This window comes from Colletotrichum chrysophilum (genome assembly GCF_026319265.1).
Source record: "Colletotrichum chrysophilum strain AFK26 chromosome Unknown scaffold_22, whole genome shotgun sequence".
NCBI lineage: Eukaryota > Fungi > Ascomycota > Sordariomycetes > Glomerellales > Glomerellaceae > Colletotrichum > Colletotrichum chrysophilum.
Window position 1 is genome coordinate 90,251 of NW_026517309.1, and position 19,326 is coordinate 109,576.

Sequence of the window (19,326 nt, forward strand, 5' to 3'; positions counted from 1 at the left end):
GTCGGTTTATTTCTTCGGGAGTGAAAATATCGGTGCGAAGCTATACCGTGGCCAACGATGGCCACCTGTTGTTATGATAATGTCGAAAGGGTTTGGCGTCGAGGAGTTTTACATGGTCGAAGGATGGTCATACAGGAATGCACATGTAAAGATAGAGGCATGTTGCTCGTAACGTTGCTTGGCATTCTGGTCTTTGCAAATAAATAGGTTGTTTCTAAGTTCGACCTACACTCGGAAGCGTGTCAGATAACTTGCATGAACTTCATGATGCTGCATTGATGATGGATAGGTAGGTATCGGTTGGCCTGGGCCCGTATGTATTCCGGAACGCAATCCAAACCCTCGTCACACAACATTGCCAGAAGGAAAGAAGGCGTGGCGGAGAGTGAGTCGATGAAAGTTCGATGTCACGCAAGCTAACCATGGCAAAGAACACGAATCTGGCATCGATTAGACGAGACGAAGACCTTTTTGCCATGAGGCTGATGAATTTGGCTTTACCGTATCCTACGACAAGATACCTATGGGCGTATGCTGTGTACCGTCAGAAGGAGCGAGCTGAAAAGCTTCCGCCCCTGGGCCAGCAAAAGGGGACTCTGCAGGACCTTCGCATATCGCACCCGAAAACGGATCCTTTCCGACAAATGCCACCTATTTCTCCAACCAACCGGGACGAAGACGCGGCGACTAGCGCAGGAGGACACCCCTGGGAGGCGTTGGACTTGAAATGTCGATGTGACCGAGGCTGTCTGCGAGGTTGGAATTAGCCGGCGGCGAGATGCAAGTTCGCGGATTGCCCGGTCCGGGTTGCTACACGGCAGCACGCCGGGCTTGCGGCGCACGAAACAGGTCCTCCACCAGAGGCAAAATGTGCAATGGCTTATAATACAGGGGTCACACCATTCCTTTGCGTGAGCCGGATCTTTTGATCTGGCGCGACAGGACGGGTGGCGTCGGTGAACTCGGTGAGGCGGGAGACTAGGGGTCACGGCACGGGGGAGAAAGGGAGCCGGGGGACGGACTCCGATTCCCCCACACCAGCGGTATCGATTCCCAAGTCGTCTAACTCATTGGTGCAATTTCCATGGTACATGAGCTGTCGCATGCGCCGTACGCTAGATGATCTAGCAGCATTGAGAAGGCCCCTAGGGTCTTAGAGATGTCTCCCGCCAGGGACGTATGCCAGAAGCAGATCTGTCCGCAGACAAAAATGGCCAATTTTGTGCCCATGCTGATTTATCCCGAGATACGAGGTCTAGACCGTTTACCAGAGCCTACAAGCACACGCTGGCATGGCTGATTGTCAGCGAGGAATGGATTTATCTCGTCAAAGCACGGCGAATGTGGATTTGTACATTCTCCAAGACACGCAGATTGTCTTGCCTCTCACCAGGAGCCCTGTCAATGTCGTCTTCGATGTCTGTATAATCCAATGGAGCCCTCAGCCGGAGTAGTGCCTAGATTTGTCTCGCAGAATTCTTCGGGAACATGTTGGCCGCTCACAGAGCCCACCACTACCATTGCTGCCAACGAACTTGCGCGCCGAGAGAAGATCGGCACCCTTCGATAAGAAGACAGCCACTATTTCCTGCTGCCACGTCTGAGGGCGCCTGGGGCGAGGGATTTGTGCAGGGGAGGGGCATAACCCCCATGATGGCAGTGACTAGCACACGACCATCATCGGCTAGTATCAATGACGGGAACCATCTTCACCCCAAAGTTTCGCCGTTCTTCTCTCCCCCGCGCGGTCGACAGTTTGGCTTTTGAGGCTGCCTGGGCGCCGAGACAGCCTTTCGTCCGACGGATGCACTGGATCGAAAAATGAAGGCGTCGATGCAAGATGGACCTGGAGATTCCAAGGCCCTGTCAAGTTGCCAAGCCGTTCAGATTGCTCGCTGATCGAGCACTTCATCCCCGCTCGGGGCAATGTGTCTGGGGTTGAACCTCGCGCTAATTGAAAACGAAAGCCAACGGTGACGGTCTGTTGGGACTGATGCGTAACGCTTCACTGTCGGGCTTGGGAACGAGTCAGGGTTTCCTGGCCGAGATGGACCCTGGGACAACCATTGCTATGGCGAATTGGACTGGACAGGCAGCGAGCACCAGACGAGCCTGCAATCTCGCTGTTAATGAACAATTTCAAGGCCTGGCGTACGGGAAAAGGAACGGACGATAGGCACCAGAGCCTCGTGCTGTGAAAGATGCTGTCTTGTGCCCCCCAAAACATCTTGCCGTTGCGCACTGGAAGACGGGCAAGAAACAGCAGTGGATCAAGTCGGCTGTGATCTTGGCTCGCGGGGGAAGTACATAGTAGAATCAGTGCCGTAGTGATGGGCATTAGTGGCGGGTTCGTCCCAGTTCAGTCTGGCTTATTCGAACGTTGAGGGGTTGTTGACGACAGAAGACTGCCGGACGCGAAACCGGAGGAGAGTCCAAAAGGATGGAGCCTGTGGGTGTGGACATGCGCAAAGAAGTGGGAGGGAACCCAAGAGGGCTGCAGCAACAGCGAGACTGGAGAGTGCTCAGAAGACTGGGGGAGGGGAGATGGCGTCCTGTTGCCAAGAATCGCCAAGCCATTTCATGTTGTTGAGTTTGGAGAGTCGACGTTGGTTCGCAGATTCGGTCTGGAAGTCTGGAAGCCTTTGGCCTAAAAAGGGGGCTGACCCATGCTGTCCCCGGTTACCCCATGAGCCCCCCGGTCGGGACAGACGCGTCCCTGTGGATATCCTGGTCTCGTGCAGGGCAGGGAAGCACATCCATGGTCGAGGTCGGGTTGGATGCAGATATGGTATTCTGTCACCTGTATCCGTACGTACAGGGCACCGGATGCAGGAGCGAACGAGAGATTGAGGGCTCTCCGTCAGCGTCGTATTAATCACTCTCTGATCTGTATTTCGTCAGCAACCAAGCGACCGGCCAGATCCTCAGCCAGTCAACGCTGGCGCCGTCAGAAAGTATCCAATCACGGCCAGGAAGCGCAGCCATGCATCTGGGACGGGTCCTCGGTTCGGACATGGCAGCGACCTGAGGTTGGGTACTTTGGGGTTGCAGTTCTGCATCTGGACCAAGTTTGCGAGGTGAGCAAGAGGTGGTTGATAGTAGGTGTGTACTTTGTAGGCGGCGGCGGCAGGGTGCGGTGCAGAGTCAGCAAAGCAGCCTGAAAAGATGCCGATGGTGAAAGCGAGGCGTTTTCATATTGGCAATTGGAGTCCCGAATAATGCTTGCTGGACCGGTTTGCTGCCTCGAGGAAGGAAGGAGCCATCCATCAGCAATTCAGCCGTGCGAGTTGCTGCAGGACGAGGAGGACACGCTCCTTCCATAATCTCAGTTCCCGAGGGTTTGACTGGACGAACCGGTCCCACTGGGTTGGAGCGATGTGGAACCGAGCTTCGCAACACTGGCCATTCAGAGCTCATGGTTATCTCAGTCAGCGCTTTCGACAAATGGAGCTCCCCCAAAAATGAGGGCGGGTGGGCGTTCTCGACCCAACGTGCCTAAACTTAAACCTAATCTGGCGGGGCAGCACCAGTCAAAATCTTGGGGTAACGATACGTACCTCCGTACCTATCTATGTATCTTATCTTACCTACCTACCTAGGTACCGTCGTACACCATCCACCTCTCTCACGTCTGTGAGCTTCAGGTCAGTTCGTGCTTCCGTCGCCATTCTCAGTTACACTACAGGCAGTTGGTCCTGTCACCAGCAAGTGTGGCGGACGCTAGGGCCGAGGGAGCCTCTACCTAACATGCAGTGTTGAGGGCGTGTGTATTTACCTTAACCTGATTTACGTTTCTTCTCACGTATCCGCTGCGACAGCCAGCTGAAGCGCCTTCATCAGCCACGTTTCCCTGACCCAAGCTCCCCTGTTCGTATCCAATGTCGTTCTTGTCTTACCGCTGATCAGTCAGCTACAACAACGCGGTACATACTAATTAAGGTGCCTACCGTAGGAAACGAGTCCAAACCAGCATCGGGCAACGGCCCCTCCCCCATCTTTTCCAGCTCCAGACCTCCACTGGCCCCGAATCCCCAGGAAAAGGGACCTCAGGTTTCCAAAGCAGCCCGCGAAATGCGGGCGTACCCCGTGTCCTGTCAAAACATGTGCCTGCTTTGCCTGCGCAACAGTTGGCGGGGAACGGTGGCGGAGCAGGCTAGTCTGTGCCAAGCTGTCGGAAACTCGGTCGTGCTGCCTGATTTGGCTCGATTCGTCCGGGGTCCTGCCAGCCAAGACTTTTAGACGACATCAACGACCACGTCCTCATCCTGTCCTCATCTTTTCCCCTCCATGTCCACGACATCTTCCACCGCCTTACCTCGCAGCCATCCTTCTCTCCCATCGCCGCCTACATCCCATCCCGTGTGCGCCCAGCACCGTGCCTGATGTCTCTCCCGCCTTGACTGCATTCACCAGCTTCATTCCTCGTGGCGTCTCCCCTCCCCTCGCTACAAGCCTGTTCCCTTACCCGCCCATCTCCCTGCCATCGTGCGCCCCCGAATCTCTTGTCCATGTATCACCAAGTGTTTGGCTTTCTGATTGAGGATAATATTCCATTCGACCGGCGCTAATTTTCTCTAGCACTCTGGTACACGTGGCTGTAGGTTCAGCCAAGAACTGTCTGGCATGCCTCTAATCGCGACGGAATATTACCCGTCGTCTGTGTGACTCTTGGTGTCTTGGTGGCTGCCAGCACGAGAGGGAACGTCTTTGTCGTCTCGGTGGAAAGGCACCGTGGCATAGACTCTCTTGGCTGCGGCATCCCGTGCTCTGGGATCAGGAACCGTGTCCTCGAAGCTTGAGCTTAGAAGCATCCCCAATATCCGGATACCGAGAGTCTATGCCGTCACACACCCACATATGGCGAAGGCATTGTCATCGCAGAGAACATCGCGATGGATGGAGTTGTAAAGGCCAAGCTAGGTGGCACTGCAGCCTTGGCTCGCGGAGCGGGGAGTTCGGATGCTCGCGTCTCTCGTAGCACCGTCCAGGCCCATGTCTCTCGCGCATGCCTGCGTTGTCTTGCATCCAACATTTCTGGAGCTTACGATGTCTCAACCAGCAGTATGGTTCGCGAAATACTGCTTTCCTGGCTATGGCGAATTTGAGGAGCCCACAGGCCAATGTTACCCTCCGGGCTGGATAGCCGCATTCCGAAGCCTGTGAAGTACTTCTGTCGTTTGTGGAAAATCCGGTTGCATATACGGTACCATAGATGCAGAACCGCGTCCATGGCCAAAGGAAGGAACAGTCCGATAATATCATGGGGATTGGGTAGCACGCCAGCTGCTTGGGCCCTGACATATGCTCTGTGGAGCATGGGATGGGATGGGATGGGATGTGGGCAAGGGAGAAGGGTTCTGCCTGTGTTCGTTGAAAACGCTTTGGCCAGCACTACTTCTTGTGAAGGAGACTAGCGACAATCTTGCCCCAAAACCTCATTTCAAAAAAAACGAGAGTCCTCGAGGTCCATATCCACTCACCCGAGCTGGAGGCATGGTTGGGGTTGGGAGATTCTAGCTTGGCCCTCTTGGCGGCTGCACTTTCACGGGGTAAAGAGGTTGAGGCCAGGCGGAAGAAATCAGATTGGTATGCGGGGGAAAGATTGGATGCGGAGCATGCCCCCATAGATTGTTTGGGGAAGTTGGGACTGCCAACCCAGGGAGGGACTTTGGCGGGACACTGACTGAGTGGATGAACGGGGCCGACAGACATGGGATGGGTGGCAACGATGCGGCCGTTGGCTTGCTTTGGATGTGGATGTGTGACTCTTCTTCCATGATTACACTGTTCGTGCCCCAGAGAGACCTGAAGCCCTCGTCAACTCGGCACCAGACTATGTATGTGTGACACAGCTGACGGCGCTATTCTGGTTGATGGATTATGAACAAACGGTCGTGTCCGCCGGTGATTGTCCAGATATCTTGGGCAAATCTATGATTATCTTGAACGCACGCTACTGCTGCGCGCCCACCGCATGCTTCGGTGGTCATCAACGTCGTCGCGCCGCAGCAAGTACCTAGGTAAGGTAGGGATACATGGCCTCGACGGCGGGACTGTCTCAGCTGCACTAAGGCGAGATAGGCGTGGCGCGCGGGTGGTGTGCGGCGCCGGGCAGCCTATGACTGGCCCGGACGCGGCCGCTCAAGAGCCAAAACGGGATAAGCTGACAGGATCCGAATCCTGAGAAGCGGCAGAGTAGCAACGCTCTAGCTCGCAGTCTCGGGGATGAGGTAGCGAACGGTGCATGTACATACTTGCAAAGGTACCACGCCTTACAGACTGACCGCAGAAATGACCAGGCCTTGGGCTGCTTCACATACAGACACAGAGAAGGGACAGACAGACCCTGGTCAGGTACCTAGGTAGGAAGAAGGTAGGGGTTGCTTGTAACCAGCCCGGCGAGACATCCGGACCTTTTTTTGCTATTCTCTTTACTTTTTTGCTTTCCCACAACCATGAATTTTGAGCAGTTTGCCAAGACATTAGACAATATGGATATATGGATGGGGTTGGTGCCATCGGATTCATTTAAAGAGGAGAGCTTCGTCCGGGGTCCTATCTTGCTCTCACGGATCTCTCCTGCCTCTCTTCTTCTTTTCTCATGCTCGATCTGCGCCGCTCTTGCATCTGCACCTGCTTTCGCATCTGCTCTTGTAACTGATCGCCCTGTTCATTGTTCATCTCTCTCGCGATCAAGGTCAAGTGAGACAGAAGGAAGACGATAAGTCTCGGGCTTCATCCTTTCCCCTCCGCCATCCCTAGGCCGAGCCGCCCTTCTCAACAATACCAACGTCTCGTCTCATTTGGCCAGAGTGCCAAATTTGTAAGCCCGAAGCTTGCATCGCTCTGGAGCCCCGGATAACTGCAGCGGCCCTACTCAGCTGCATTCTCGTCACCTGAAGAGGCGCTCATCTTGATTGGCCTCCGAACTTCACCTGGCTCTCTTTTCCGAGACACCCAGCAACATTCGTGTGAGCTGTCTCGCGCTTCGTCAAAGCACTTACACGCACTCGAATCCTTCCCCCGTCAAGTGTCGGCCACTAATCTTCCGGCGCTCCCCCGATATTCTGACGTCTCGCTCGTCGCAACCTCATTTTTCAAAACGTTGCGCCTCTGAATAACCCTCAAAATGTCATCAACTTCTGAGAAGGACACCAAAACCCAGGGCGTCATCGACCCCTCGATCGAGGTCGAATATGTCAGCGATCCCGAGAGGAGCGGCTTTGACCAAGCCGCTACCAAGAGGCTGTTGCGCAAGATGGACTGGGCTCTCATCCCCTTCCTCGCTCTGCTGTATTTGCTGTCCTTCCTGGACCGTACCAACATCGGAAACGCTCGTCTTGCCGGAATTGAGACCGACTTGGGCATGAAGGGTCTCGACTACAATGTTGCACTCTCCGTCTTCTTCCCCTGGTACGTGGCCGCTGAGATCCCCTCCAACTTGGCCATGAAGCGTTTCCGCCCCTCCATCTGGATTCCCTCCATCATGATTGCCTGGGGCATCTGCTGCACCCTAATGGGTCTCGTTCACAACTACGCTGGTCTCCTGGCTGCGCGCATGGCTCTCGGTCTTGCTGAGGGTGGTCTGTTCCCCGGCATTACTTACTAGTAAGTGTGAAAACACTCCAGAACCCCCCAAAACTCATCTGACGAAATGATCCCCAGCATCACAATGTGGTACCGTCGTCACGAGTGCGGTTTCCGTATGGCCATTTTCTTCTCCGCTGCTACCGCGGCCGGCGCCTTCGGAGGTCTTCTCGCTCGCGGCATCGTCGAGATGAAAGGCGTCGGCGGCAAGCCTGGCTGGGCCTGGATCTTCATTCTCGAGGGCATCATCACTCTCGCTGTTGGTAAGCACACTGGTTCTTTCTTCCCTTGGTTGCTCCAAGACTAACGAGGTTGCTCTTTCTCAGCCGTTGCTGCATTCTTTATCATGAACGACTACCCCGCTACCGCGAAGTTCCTCACCGCCGCCGAGAAGGAGGAAGTCACCCGCCGCCTCGAACAGGACCGTTCCGCTCTCGCCGACGAGTTTGACATGGCTTACTTCTGGGATGCGCTTAAGGACTGGAAGATCTGGGTTCACATGGTGGGTAGCAGTTGGCGCAGAAGCTTCAATCCGTCTGGATCGCATCGCTAACCTATGTTCTCACCAGCTCATCACCATCGGGATTTACACGCCCTTGTACTCCTACTCTCTCTTCCTCCCGACTATTGTTCAGGGTCTGGGTTACACCAACAACACTGCTCAGCTCATGGTAAAGCAAGCCCTTCAGCAACTCAGTTGACTCATACTTACCATCTGTAGACCGTCCCTCCTTACGTCGTGGCGTGCGTCTGCTGTATCAGCGGAGGCTGGTTGGCTGATCGTCACCGACAGAGAGGTATCTACATGATCTTCTTCTGCGCTATTGGGTAAGTTACGCCTCAGTCCTCTGATATCACACACCAAATCCTAACGCTGTCAGCATCATCGGCTTCATCATGCTTCTCGCTTCTCAGAGCAACGGTGTCAAATACGCCGGTTGCTTCTTTGCTGCCTCTGGCATTTACCCTAACGTGCCCCAGGGTGTTGCCTGGAACGGCAACAACATTGGCGGCTCTGTCAAGCGAGGTGTCGGTATCGCCATGCACGTTGGCTTCGGCAACCTCGGCGGTGCCATCGCCGGTTTCCTGTACCAGGCCAAGGACAAGCCTCACTACTACCCGGGACACGGCACCCTCCTCTCGACCATGACGATGTCCATGATTCTCTCCACGTTCATGACTATCTACCTGCGCCGCGAGAACGCCCGCCGAGACCGCGAGTACAAGGACCCGAGTCAGTACACCGCTGAGGAGAAGGCTGCCGAGCGGACCAAGGGTGACAACGCCACCTTCTTCCGTTACACCGTTTGAGAAGACCGTGTTTGTTGTTTCGATTTAGCGAGTATTTGCTTTGCAAGTTGGTTGGATTCTCATCTACTCTTCAATGGAATTGTGAACGATGCGACGGCAGCCCACGTGCGAGGGAAGGAAGGGTCATGAGTGAAAATGAAAGACAATCGGGTACCCTAAGTGGCTATAGAATTGCATCACAGGAGTCAGAGGAATATCCATGCCGAATGAGTTCTTAATGAACATGAGTTCTTAATTGTCTCGACCTGTTTTGAAGTCAATCTTCGTCTCCATCCACCAGGCGTTCTACATTCACTCATGCCATTAAACAAGTCTCCGTTAAACTGTATAGCGAGCGGAGGGTTGTTCACTAACATGCCATGAAATCCCTCGTGAATACACCCCGAGGACGAGTTCTTCCTTTCCAGCAGCAGCCTCTGTCAACACCGCTGTCTCTTGCTGTCGCAGAACCATCAAGAAGCCTCCTCATCAGACAGATAGATGTCCTAGTGCGATGAGGATGGGACTGTCTTGGCCCACTTGGCCTTCTCCATCTCTTTCTAGCCATCGAGGCATGCTAGTCATATGAAGTTAATACAACCCGCGCCAGTGGCTGAGCCACAGCTTCTACTTATGGTGCTACCCGATGACGCCTTGCAAAACAGAGCTTGGCCCCGTTTGCTAGTGTCCTCGACGGCGCCGTGCCTGTGAGTTATGCTTAACTCTTGGCATCTAACATCCGTTCCCCCGAAACGTGGGGTTGATGGGGGCAGGTGGGGTGCGGTAGCTTCGACGCAGGCACTAATGTCGGCCGGTTGGCGCCGGCGGAAGGGGAGGCCAATTCCGTGGACCTGGGGCCAGCCGACTTTGGTTTCGGCTGGCTCTTGACAGGTGTCACGCATACATGTGTGCGTCAGGCAGTGTGCTGGATCTTGCTGCCCACGCGCGGAGTGCGGTGGATCGTGCAGTGGTTCTTCTTTGACAGGCCTCAGTGTTTCGCGGGGTGAGCAGGGTGGTTCCTTGTCTCTGGCTGGGGGTGGAGGAGGATGGGTGCAGAGGGATCTGATCTGGGCCGTGTGGTTTTTGATGGCTGACTCCGGACCCAGGGACTCGGGACTTTGTCGTATGATGATTGCTGTTCGGGCGGTGTCACCAACGTCATTTCATCTACCTCGCCTTGAGACCCAGGGGCCACACCATCACCCCGTTTGTGCCATATTCCATGGTTTGGCCATTTCCGCTGTCATTAGCGCACTTGTAATCTCGATCTATGGAATCCAAATGTGACTCACATAATATGCCTCTAATCATAGACCCTGTTCCAGCCCAAAAGATGTGGGCAATAATATCAGGTTCACTAGCGAATTGGCCTCTGGTGCAGGATGAAAGCTTCTCTGGATATTTGATCAAACTCACTACGTGGACGAGAGAATCAGATATTGCTAGATCGATTGGTGGAAGACAAGATGCCTTAGGCGTAGAAGACGACCAGCAGTAGGAAGTGTTTTTAAGGCACGATTATCCCTTGACCATTATTCAATTATCTGCCATGAGATTTCCCCAGTGAAAAGAAAGCAAACGTTTTCGACAGAACAACCAATTAACCTGGTGGTTAATTCTATCGTGGTATTCGAACATAAGTTTTCCATCCATCCTTATTTTGAAAAGCTAGAAGATTACACAATGTGATAGACAATTATGTATACAATATCAACTGAGAGCCTTTCACTTCTCGCCCTTCGTCCCTGAGATCAAGCCACTCTCGCTGTGCTGAACAGTGGCCTTCGGTTGCACGTCATGGTGCTCGTGATGATCATCAACCTCGTAAAGCGCGGGGAAAGGAGACACATCCCGTCGTAACAAGTACTTGTTCACATACCAAGGCATCTTGGAAGTGTAGTACTTTGCATGGTCCCTGTTGCGCACCGAGAAGACGCTGTCGAGCTCCTCCAGCGTCAGGTTCTTCGTCTCGGGCAGGAAGAAGTACGCGACGACAAAGCCAAAGAGGTTCCAGCAGGCGTACCACAGGAACGCGCCCGTCGGGGTGAAGGCCTTGGACATGGACGGCCAGGAGAAGCTGATGATGAAGTTGAAGCCCCAGGTCACGGCCGTGGCGCTGCTCATGCCGATGTCGCGGATGTGCAGCGGGAAGGCCTCGGCGCAGTACGTGAACGGGACCGGCCCGGCTCCGGGGGAGTACACGGCGGCGAAGATGTAGATTCCGGTCGCGATGCAGGCGAGCTTTGCGGTTCCTTCGGGAATGTAGAAGCTGAAGCCGGTGAAGATGAGGGAGAGGGACATTAAGGGGAAGGTGACCAACAGGAGCTGCGTGAAGGTTAGTAATTTGTCTGCCAGACCTAGAAATGAACTTACGTTTCTTCTTCCGAATGTGTCGATGGTGTAGAAGGCGGGGAGGGCGAAGAGCCAGTTGATGAGGCCCATGCCCATGCTGGTGAGCAACGCCTCAGACCTGGTGAAGCCTCCATCCTGGAAGATGGCCGTGCTGTAGTACATTCTGTGGATATGTTAGCCTTCTGATCTGTGACTTCTTTCAATTAAATCATGTGCGCAGGCAAATAGACTGCTGTTCCCGGCGAATATTCCCCGGGGGAGGGGGGAGTTCCTCGGACCAAAGCTCCACCACCGGCCCCATCACCGGTGCCGGGTGGGTCACATAATCGGCCCCATCGGCTTCTGAGCCCCGGCTCCATATTCTGAAAAGAGGATACGAAAATACCAAAAAGGGTAGGAAAGTACTAACACAACATTGATTCCACAGAACTGTCAAATAATTCCTTAGCATGAAGACTTTGGGAGTGCCGATCCATCACATACCTGCTGCATGAACATGACAAAGTAGGAAAACGTCGCAGCGCGTCTGTTCCTCCGGACAGTGAAGAACTCCTTCCAGTTACGGCCACTACGGGCCTGGGTCTCGACTTCGAGGAGCTTGTGTGCATAGTACATGTCTCGGGTGGCCTGGATGACGTGCTTGCGCAACCGGCGTACAGACCTGAAGGCCTTGTCGTACTTGCCCTTCTCCATGTACCAGCGCGGGCTCTCGGGGCAAAAATAGACCTGTTGATAGAGAGTCAGAAAGGGAAGATGTACACAGATGGAGGTTAATTACCTGGCACATTACAAGCAGTGGGGGAAGAGATGTACTTCCAAGCATCCAGCGCCACTGCGTGTCTTCTCCGAGGAAGTCGGTGTGGCGGAACGCGACTGAGACGATCAATCCAAGGGCAATTCCGAAAGCTTCGACGTGTTAGTCAAACATACTTTTCGAGATCGCGGTGATATCTGTACCTGTCCACATTTGCCACATCATGGTCAATGCCCCACGAATGGTTTTCGGTGTACTTTCAGCGCTGTACACAGGTGTCGTGCTGCTTTTTGCGCCAACTGCGAGACCGAGGCCGAGGCGAGCGATGAAGAGATTGTACCATCTGCCACTTGTGTCAGTTACAGCCAATATTTACGATTTGGAGAGGGACCTCACGTGTCGGCGGCAGCCATCCAGAATCCCGTTACGACGGAAAAGAAGCATGAGATGAAAATAGTTCCGCGCCGGCCAGTCCATTTATTGAGATAAGGACTCGTCCAACATCCGAAGAGAGCACTGCAAAGGTATGGGGCTACGTGGATTTGTCAGAACATGTACTACTCTGCATGATTCGGGTGAAAGCATACCGCCGTTGATCAGGCCCTGCATCAATGGGTCTGTAATGTTGAATGTCGTGTAGTAAAACTCCTGGGCTCCGTTGACTGCCGTCTGGTCCATGCCCTGCACAATGGCCGATCCGGCGCACAGGGAGCAGAGGAAATACAGCATGAACGGCTGATCCCATCGGTGGTTGACCTCTCTCCGGAGCATTGCCTTTTCTTCCTCGTTCAGAGCCGTGATAGTCTCGAAGCCATCGGGGCGGTTGCTGGCCTGGGCAACTAGGGCGCCCTTTCGGAATTCTTCCTTGTATTCGGTTAAGCCGTACTTATCGGTGAACGTGTCGACATCTTTGATGAGCTCGTCGTGACTCAATCCCACCAAGGGGTTCCGGAGCAGGGCGGCGGTGGAGCTTCGCGCGGCTTTGTCTGGAGGGCCATCACTCCCCGACGTGCGAGTGCCGGTGTGGAGGTCATCCGCCGGAGGGGACTCCGTGTCTACCTTGAAGGGAGGCATTACGACAGATCAGAGGACTGTGTACCAAGCAATATTGCAGAGATGCAAGTCTGTTTGGTGGGTCAAGTCTTAGGAAGCAACAATGATCATGTAGGAGCAGAAAAGAGGGGAGTATGGAGAAGAGGAGGGATGAAAGGTGTTTATAGACATCCAACCCCATGGGCATTACCCTCCTCATGGTATCGACAAGACGTTGCATGTGGGCCCCCTGTGCTCCAAGATTGAGGGGTCTTTCTTGGTTCATGATGGCATATACGGCCGGGCACCAATCTCTGCGTTCAACGAGGATGGAGGAGTGGAACGTCCAAGACTGGAGTCTGGGGAGTCGGCGGTCAAGTCGAGGCTGCATACTGGTCCATCTGACCATCGCTTGGTCGAATATGTGCGGGAGTTCTGTTCAAGCCAAGGAGTGTTTAGTGGAGCAAGGCGTTGCCTCCTGCACATGGACGACCTCGACGGCGGTAACACCGTGTAACATCTCGTGCTGGTTGACCACCAGGAAGGGAAATGTGGTGGGTCTTTCGCCCATTCAGAGAGACGGTAAGTGAAGTTGCACCCGGCATATTCTACGCGCGTTGCCGCATTTCCTGCACTTTTAAAGCCGAGATGACGTCGTCCAACATTTGGTGTTCCAAACTCTCGATATTGTGCAGCCCTGTTGCCATGGAAGTTCACTTGCAAACTGTCAACAAACACACTCGGGTCTTGAGCTGCTCCAACAGTGAAGCTTTCTACTACATGCACGATATGAGTGACCACGGCGAACGTTGACCACACTAAGGTAGCCAGACCAGATGCTGGCCAGCCGCGTCGAAAACCAGACGTCAATAGTGTCTCACGGCCGGTCAGCCTCCAAGACGGCCGCCAAGGCGACGTTGATGGCAGTCGGGTGATGATCAGCGGCACCGCCAAGCGGACCTCGTGCTCGGCGGCGGGGCCTCCGACTTTGAGGACGCAGTAAGCGGCCGTACGAGAGGTAGAAAATCGGTAGACCCCCTGGACACGGTCTCGGCGCGCGGCGCGGCACTCGTCACACCCGCGGGATTAAACCACCAGGAGCCGGACATTGTCCCCTGCTTCGACTTTTCGAGCCGCCGGAAGCCTCGCCTTCTCGATGAAAAGTTTGCAAAATCTTTCAATCGCCTGGCACGGTATGACTTCATACCAAGCCTTCAGCAAGCCTGGGCCGTAATCCTTCCGGTCGCTCGACGGCAACCTCGATTACATGCTACAGCGCGCTGCAGGATTCTTCCCGATAGTTTGCGCGCCTTCTTGCTTACATCGCAGTTCTGGCAAACAAATACCGAGACGTCTGCTTGCCTCCCTTGAGCTTCCGTGCGGCGTCGACTGATCCATGTCCGAGTCGCACTTCATGAAATCGTCGCCATAATCCTTCTGTCGTCATTCGTGTTCGTTGATCAGCTGGCGATTAATCGGCGATTGAGGGGTCGACGACATGTGATGGCAAAGTGTCGCGTGTTGTTGGGCTCGGGTTTCCTTCCGCGGTTGGCCGCGGCGATCTTGGTGCTCTTCATGGTGCTCCTCTTTCATTCGTTTGCGATCCAGTGGCGACCTACTCCAAGTCTAGCGCCAACAGTTGTGAATGGCATTGACGAGCCGCGACAAGACGCTTGCCCCCACCCCAAGATAACACCAGAGGCTTCTTGGTTTCCTTCCTTTGGGATGGCCATTGAGTGAAGCCCCTGGCTCACCCTGAGCCGAACATTGACCGAGGCAGCAAATCGACTTGGACGAGAGGAGACTGCTTGCGGTTGGCGATCGGAAACGGTGCGGAGGACGACGGCTTGTGAATTCATCGACCCTGGCCGATTCAATCAGAATAACCATGTCGAATCATTCAATTCAACCAATGACATCTGTCGGATTCGATTTATTGTCTTGGTTGGTTATTTTTGTCGATACTGCGGTAAGGCTGTTGTTGGCGATTGCGGTGCGACGCATTCATCGGCTGTTGTCGGTCCGCCGATGCGATGGACGTAGAAACTTGAGAGAGACAGAACGATTTCAAATCAATGACTGGGAGATCTGAAGCTACATATAATCAAGAAAAGTGGAGGAAGTCTGAATCTAATTCGCATCCCGAGTCAAGCGCCGATGGTTTCTGTCGCTCGTTTGGAAGTTGGAGACACAACAGGGTGAGGGGAATTTCAGGACAGCCGCCTTTGGCGATGGCCGCAGCAAAGACGCAGCTTGGCAGTGTAGATACTGGGTATGCATCAATCCACTCACCCATGCAACAGCATCATGCAGCTATCCGCCTAAGTGCAATACCACCTCCCTTGCGCCTCAATATCTTCTAATCCAGACGCTCCCTTCACGTTCGCTCAGCCGTGGCTGAATCAACAGCATGTTAGTGGCCCGACGACTCCTTTCATCTTCTTTCGGCCGTCTTAGATTTCAGCTGCTCAGTGCGACCAAAATGTGACGTTTCACCTCTTATCATGTCAAGTTTCCTCAGTCACAATGGCCGAAGCATCGAAACCCCCGCCGAAGCGGCGGATGAGAGTGCAAAAGTCGTGCACCGAGTGTCAAAAACGCAAGCAAAAGGTGAGAGATCGCCGTGCTTTCAAAGTCAATCCAGCTCGGCCCGGACTGTGCGATCCACCCATCTGCCTTACCGTCTGAATCGGTGTTAAGAACAAGGGGTTGCAGTGCATAATCCGACGGCCAGATGCCCCCTGCGTGAACTGCTCGAGGCGCTTCCCTCCGGTGGAGTGTACCATCACGCAGGTCGAGTCGATCCCGAAGCCCGCCTATGAGGACCAGGTCCTCACCTTTGAGCTGTCGTCCTTCTCTGTGGGGTCCGGCAAACGACCCGAGGACTCGTTTGCGAATCACACGTCTGCGCGCTTGAAAGCTCCAGGACCCGTGGCTCTGCAGACGCAAGCGAAGGAAGTCGGCAAGAAGCCTGGTGCTCGTGGGGGTTCTTCCTGGACGGACTCTAGGAGATCGTCCGAAGAAAAGCGACAGGAGAATGAAGCCATCATGGCGAGGGCGCGAGCCCGGGCCAACCTCTTCCTCGACGGAAACGGCGACCCGATGGCCTTTTTCTACAACAGTCCCACATCCATCGGAGGCATTCTCACCGAGGTGACAACGCTCAATGGGATGCCGCTTCCTCAAGGTCCCAGAACCACGGAGCTTCTTCACTTCTGTTAGTTGATGAGCTGCACTAATGACTCGCATCCTGGCTAATGGGACTGTGTAGACATCCAAGTCGTCGCTCCCAACATGGTGTCAATCGACGGGCAAAGCCAGCCTCCCGTGTTTCTGGCAGAGGTTCTTCCGTGGATGCTTCAGTCACCGCTGTTTCCAAACATTGGTATTCTCATGTCGTCGACAACTCAATCGTTGGAGCATGGGCTGGAGATCACCAAGAATCCAGAATCACTGGCCCTGAAAGCTCACGTTTTGTCAATCATCGCTGAGTACATGGAGCGCCCGTTTGACGCAATCGCCGTGGAGATGGTACGAAGCGTTGTGAATCTGGTGGTCATGGAGGTAAGTTTGCAAGAGACTCGCACTCTTGCTTCTTGGTGTGGGATACAGAAGAAAAAGCTCCATCAAGGACACGACTAATTGTTGCAGTGGTTCTGGGGCGCTGACGAGAGCATGTTTGCTCACATGAGAGGCATCAAACGCATGATCAAGCTGCGCAATGGGATGAGAGGGCTGAAAGACATTGTGGGCGAGTCGATCATGATTTTGTAAGACCGCAATGAGCACCTTCAGAGTGCCGCCGCAATAATACTCACGATCGATGACCAGGACCGACTATGAGATTGCATGCTGCTTCGAGACCGACCTCTACTGGCAGGAATACGACCCGGTTCGGGACGAAGAAATACCAGTTCCAACGACGTGGCCGGACGGGTACGACAGCCCACTGCTGGCTTCACCGACAAGCTTCGAGAGTGTTGCGGAGACGCTTGGGTTGTGCGTGGAAGCAGCGCGAGTGCTCGACGACGTGCGTTTTCTCACGATGTCGGTGACCTCGGCGGCGGCAGGGTTGGCGACAGGAGGAAGCCCGAAGATCCGAAGCACGGCATCGTGGCTGTACGATAAGCTGGGAAATTTGGGAGCGTCACGTTCGCGGCCCACAGAAGCCAGCTCAGAGGCGGACTGGGTGCTTGAGACAGTCAGGCTCGCGGGGCTGATCTACAGTTGGGCGGTGAGGTCTCTCCGCCAAATTTCAAAGTTTGACGATCAGGAGGTGCTGGAAGACGCGTACATGGCAATGCGACGGGTGAGTCTGGTGACCTGGAAGAAGATTCCGGGGGTCTTCTTGTGGATCATGTTGGTGGCGGCACCCAACGCGGGAGCGGACGCCAAGGGCAGGTTCGTCCGGAGGAAAATGGCCGTGACCGGGCTGTCGATCGGGTTTGAGGACTTTGTGCTCGGGATATCGTATCTGAAATCGTTCTGGGCGGTCCAGCAGTGGATCGCCAAGGAGGGCGATGCAGGTGTGCAGCGGCTCGAGGACAAGTGGTCGCTCGGGCTGGGAATGGGAATGGGAAAGGAAATGACTGCGACGGTGGCAATGGGAGTGAGAGAAGGAGGAGTGAGAGGAGGAGTGGGAATGGAGAGCGGCGGGCGGAAGCAGAAGCCGCAGCCGGAGATGGAGCTTGCGATAGAGCCGGGACACTGACAGAGTGTCAGAGGCAGGAGAAGGAGATGGAAAGGAAGCTTTGACATTGGTGAGAGCCCAACAGAAGCGAAGGGAGGGTCGGGAGGAGAGACGAGAGAGGGTCAGGCTCTGGCTCTGCATCGGCTCGTGTTTGGTTGTTGCATTGCGTGTTCGAACGGAGTCATGCGTCACGATGGCATCAAAATTTGACTGGTCTGACCGAGTTTGTTGGTGGCGCAGGAGTCGGGGATGTTTGATGAGCTCGTCTCTGGGTCGTCTGGCCGAACGGACTTACAATCACGATGGTGGCACAAACCTAAGGTAGGCAAAGGAAAGGAAAGGAAAGGGCAGAAACATTGGGGGCCCCTTTGCACCCTGAAAGGGATTCGCCCTCGGATTCCCCTTTTGGGCAATCCGGCGGGGGGTCCCTGACTGCACTCCGCATTCCCCCAGACTGGATCCACTCCCGGATGGCCTGGACTGGGGGGCGTGGAGTTGCATTGCTCGACGTGACAGTCTGGACTTCTATTTCGCGGCAGACGGCAGGGTCCAACTTCCCTGTGCAGTGGTCACGAAGACAGAAAAAGGGTTCACGATGGACCCATATCTGCAGCCCAGTGCTGCTACTCTCGATGTAGTATCCCAATAGTGTTTGACCCGGGATTCCAGCCGGGACCCAGCAGACCCAGCAGTACCTTACCGTGTATCCATCATTCACTTTCACAGCCCAGAAGAATGTTCCATTCGCATCCTTGACAGTTGAGGCAAGCCTTGAGAGCTTTACTTAGACAGTACGGAACGTTCCTTGTCTCCCGACGTTCCGACGAATCATGTCTCCGTTTCGTGTGAACCGTGAACCAACGGATCCCGCCGGTGTGTTTCCGCCGCGGGGCCCAGGGTCCTGTGTCCGCTTCCAGGATGCCTGCTTGTGCTTGCTTGCTTGCTTGATTGATTGCTTGGAGCCCAAGCTCGTGGGTGGTGGGCGCCTCCAATTGCTGTTTCTGAGCTTCTTTTGGTAGCTCGTCCCTCGTCGTCCGTCTCGCCATCGCTTCCTTCCCCCTCCTTTCCTCCCCTCCCCTCCCCTCGTCTCCCCTTCCCCCCGGGGCGCTGGCCTAGTACCGTAGCTAAAGAGCTTACAGGAACATGGGCGGGGATCTTGAATCTGATATCTGACAACCACCGCATGACCTGTCTCGGAAAATGGCGGACCCTCTGGTTTGGATGTTCTAGCCTTCCCCCCTACCTGGGAGAGACCTGCAAGAGCTCATGCGGCCGCGACGCGCAGTTGGGACGGACACATAGACACGCACATACACACACACATCCTATGCAGTACACATGGACCTAGAACAACGGGGCGGCACCGAGCCCGCGGCCGCGACGGTGGGCCACTTCCACTTTTTTGCTGCTCACTTGACATCCGACGATGCTAAGAAAAGAATAGGGCAAGAGAAAAGAAAACACGGTTGAGGCGAAAGTTAGGGCGGGACGTCCGGCCAGACGACACGAGGCTTGTCGCAGTCGCCCAGTCCGCATCCGGACCGGACCAGCCAGGGACATGTGTCTGTCTGTCTACCTTACCTTAGTGACCAACAACAACAACAACAACAACAACACAACC

At 54.7% G+C, this 19,326-nt stretch overlaps 3 protein-coding genes across 3 annotated transcripts; 2 read left to right on the plus strand and 1 right to left on the minus strand.

Moving 5' to 3' along the window:
• Window positions 1-7,129: 7,129 nt before the first annotated feature.
• Window positions 7,130-8,898, plus strand: COL26b_003785 (uncharacterized protein; the record flags this gene model as incomplete). Its single annotated transcript, XM_053176676.1, has 6 exons — window positions 7,130-7,608; window positions 7,666-7,850; window positions 7,914-8,089; window positions 8,157-8,258; window positions 8,309-8,415; window positions 8,469-8,898. 6 exons carry the CDS (start codon window positions 7,130-7,132, stop codon window positions 8,896-8,898), a joined length of 1,479 nt encoding a protein of 492 aa, XP_053039286.1.
• A 1,704-nt stretch (window positions 8,899-10,602) lies between these two features.
• On the minus strand, window positions 10,603-13,057 carry COL26b_003786 (uncharacterized protein; the record flags this gene model as incomplete). The annotated part of the gene is made up of 6 exons (XM_053176677.1): window positions 10,603-11,202; window positions 11,251-11,392; window positions 11,639-11,658; window positions 11,713-11,955; window positions 12,008-12,135; window positions 12,571-13,057. 6 exons carry the CDS (start codon window positions 13,055-13,057, stop codon window positions 10,603-10,605), a joined length of 1,620 nt encoding a protein of 539 aa, XP_053039287.1.
• A 2,484-nt stretch (window positions 13,058-15,541) lies between these two features.
• COL26b_003787 (uncharacterized protein) lies at window positions 15,542-17,726 on the plus strand (the record flags this gene model as incomplete). Its single annotated transcript, XM_053176678.1, has 5 exons — window positions 15,542-15,625; window positions 15,809-16,232; window positions 16,287-16,579; window positions 16,667-16,785; window positions 16,847-17,726. 5 exons carry the CDS (start codon window positions 15,542-15,544, stop codon window positions 17,724-17,726), a joined length of 1,800 nt encoding a protein of 599 aa, XP_053039288.1.
• Window positions 17,727-19,326: the final 1,600 nt, after the last annotated feature.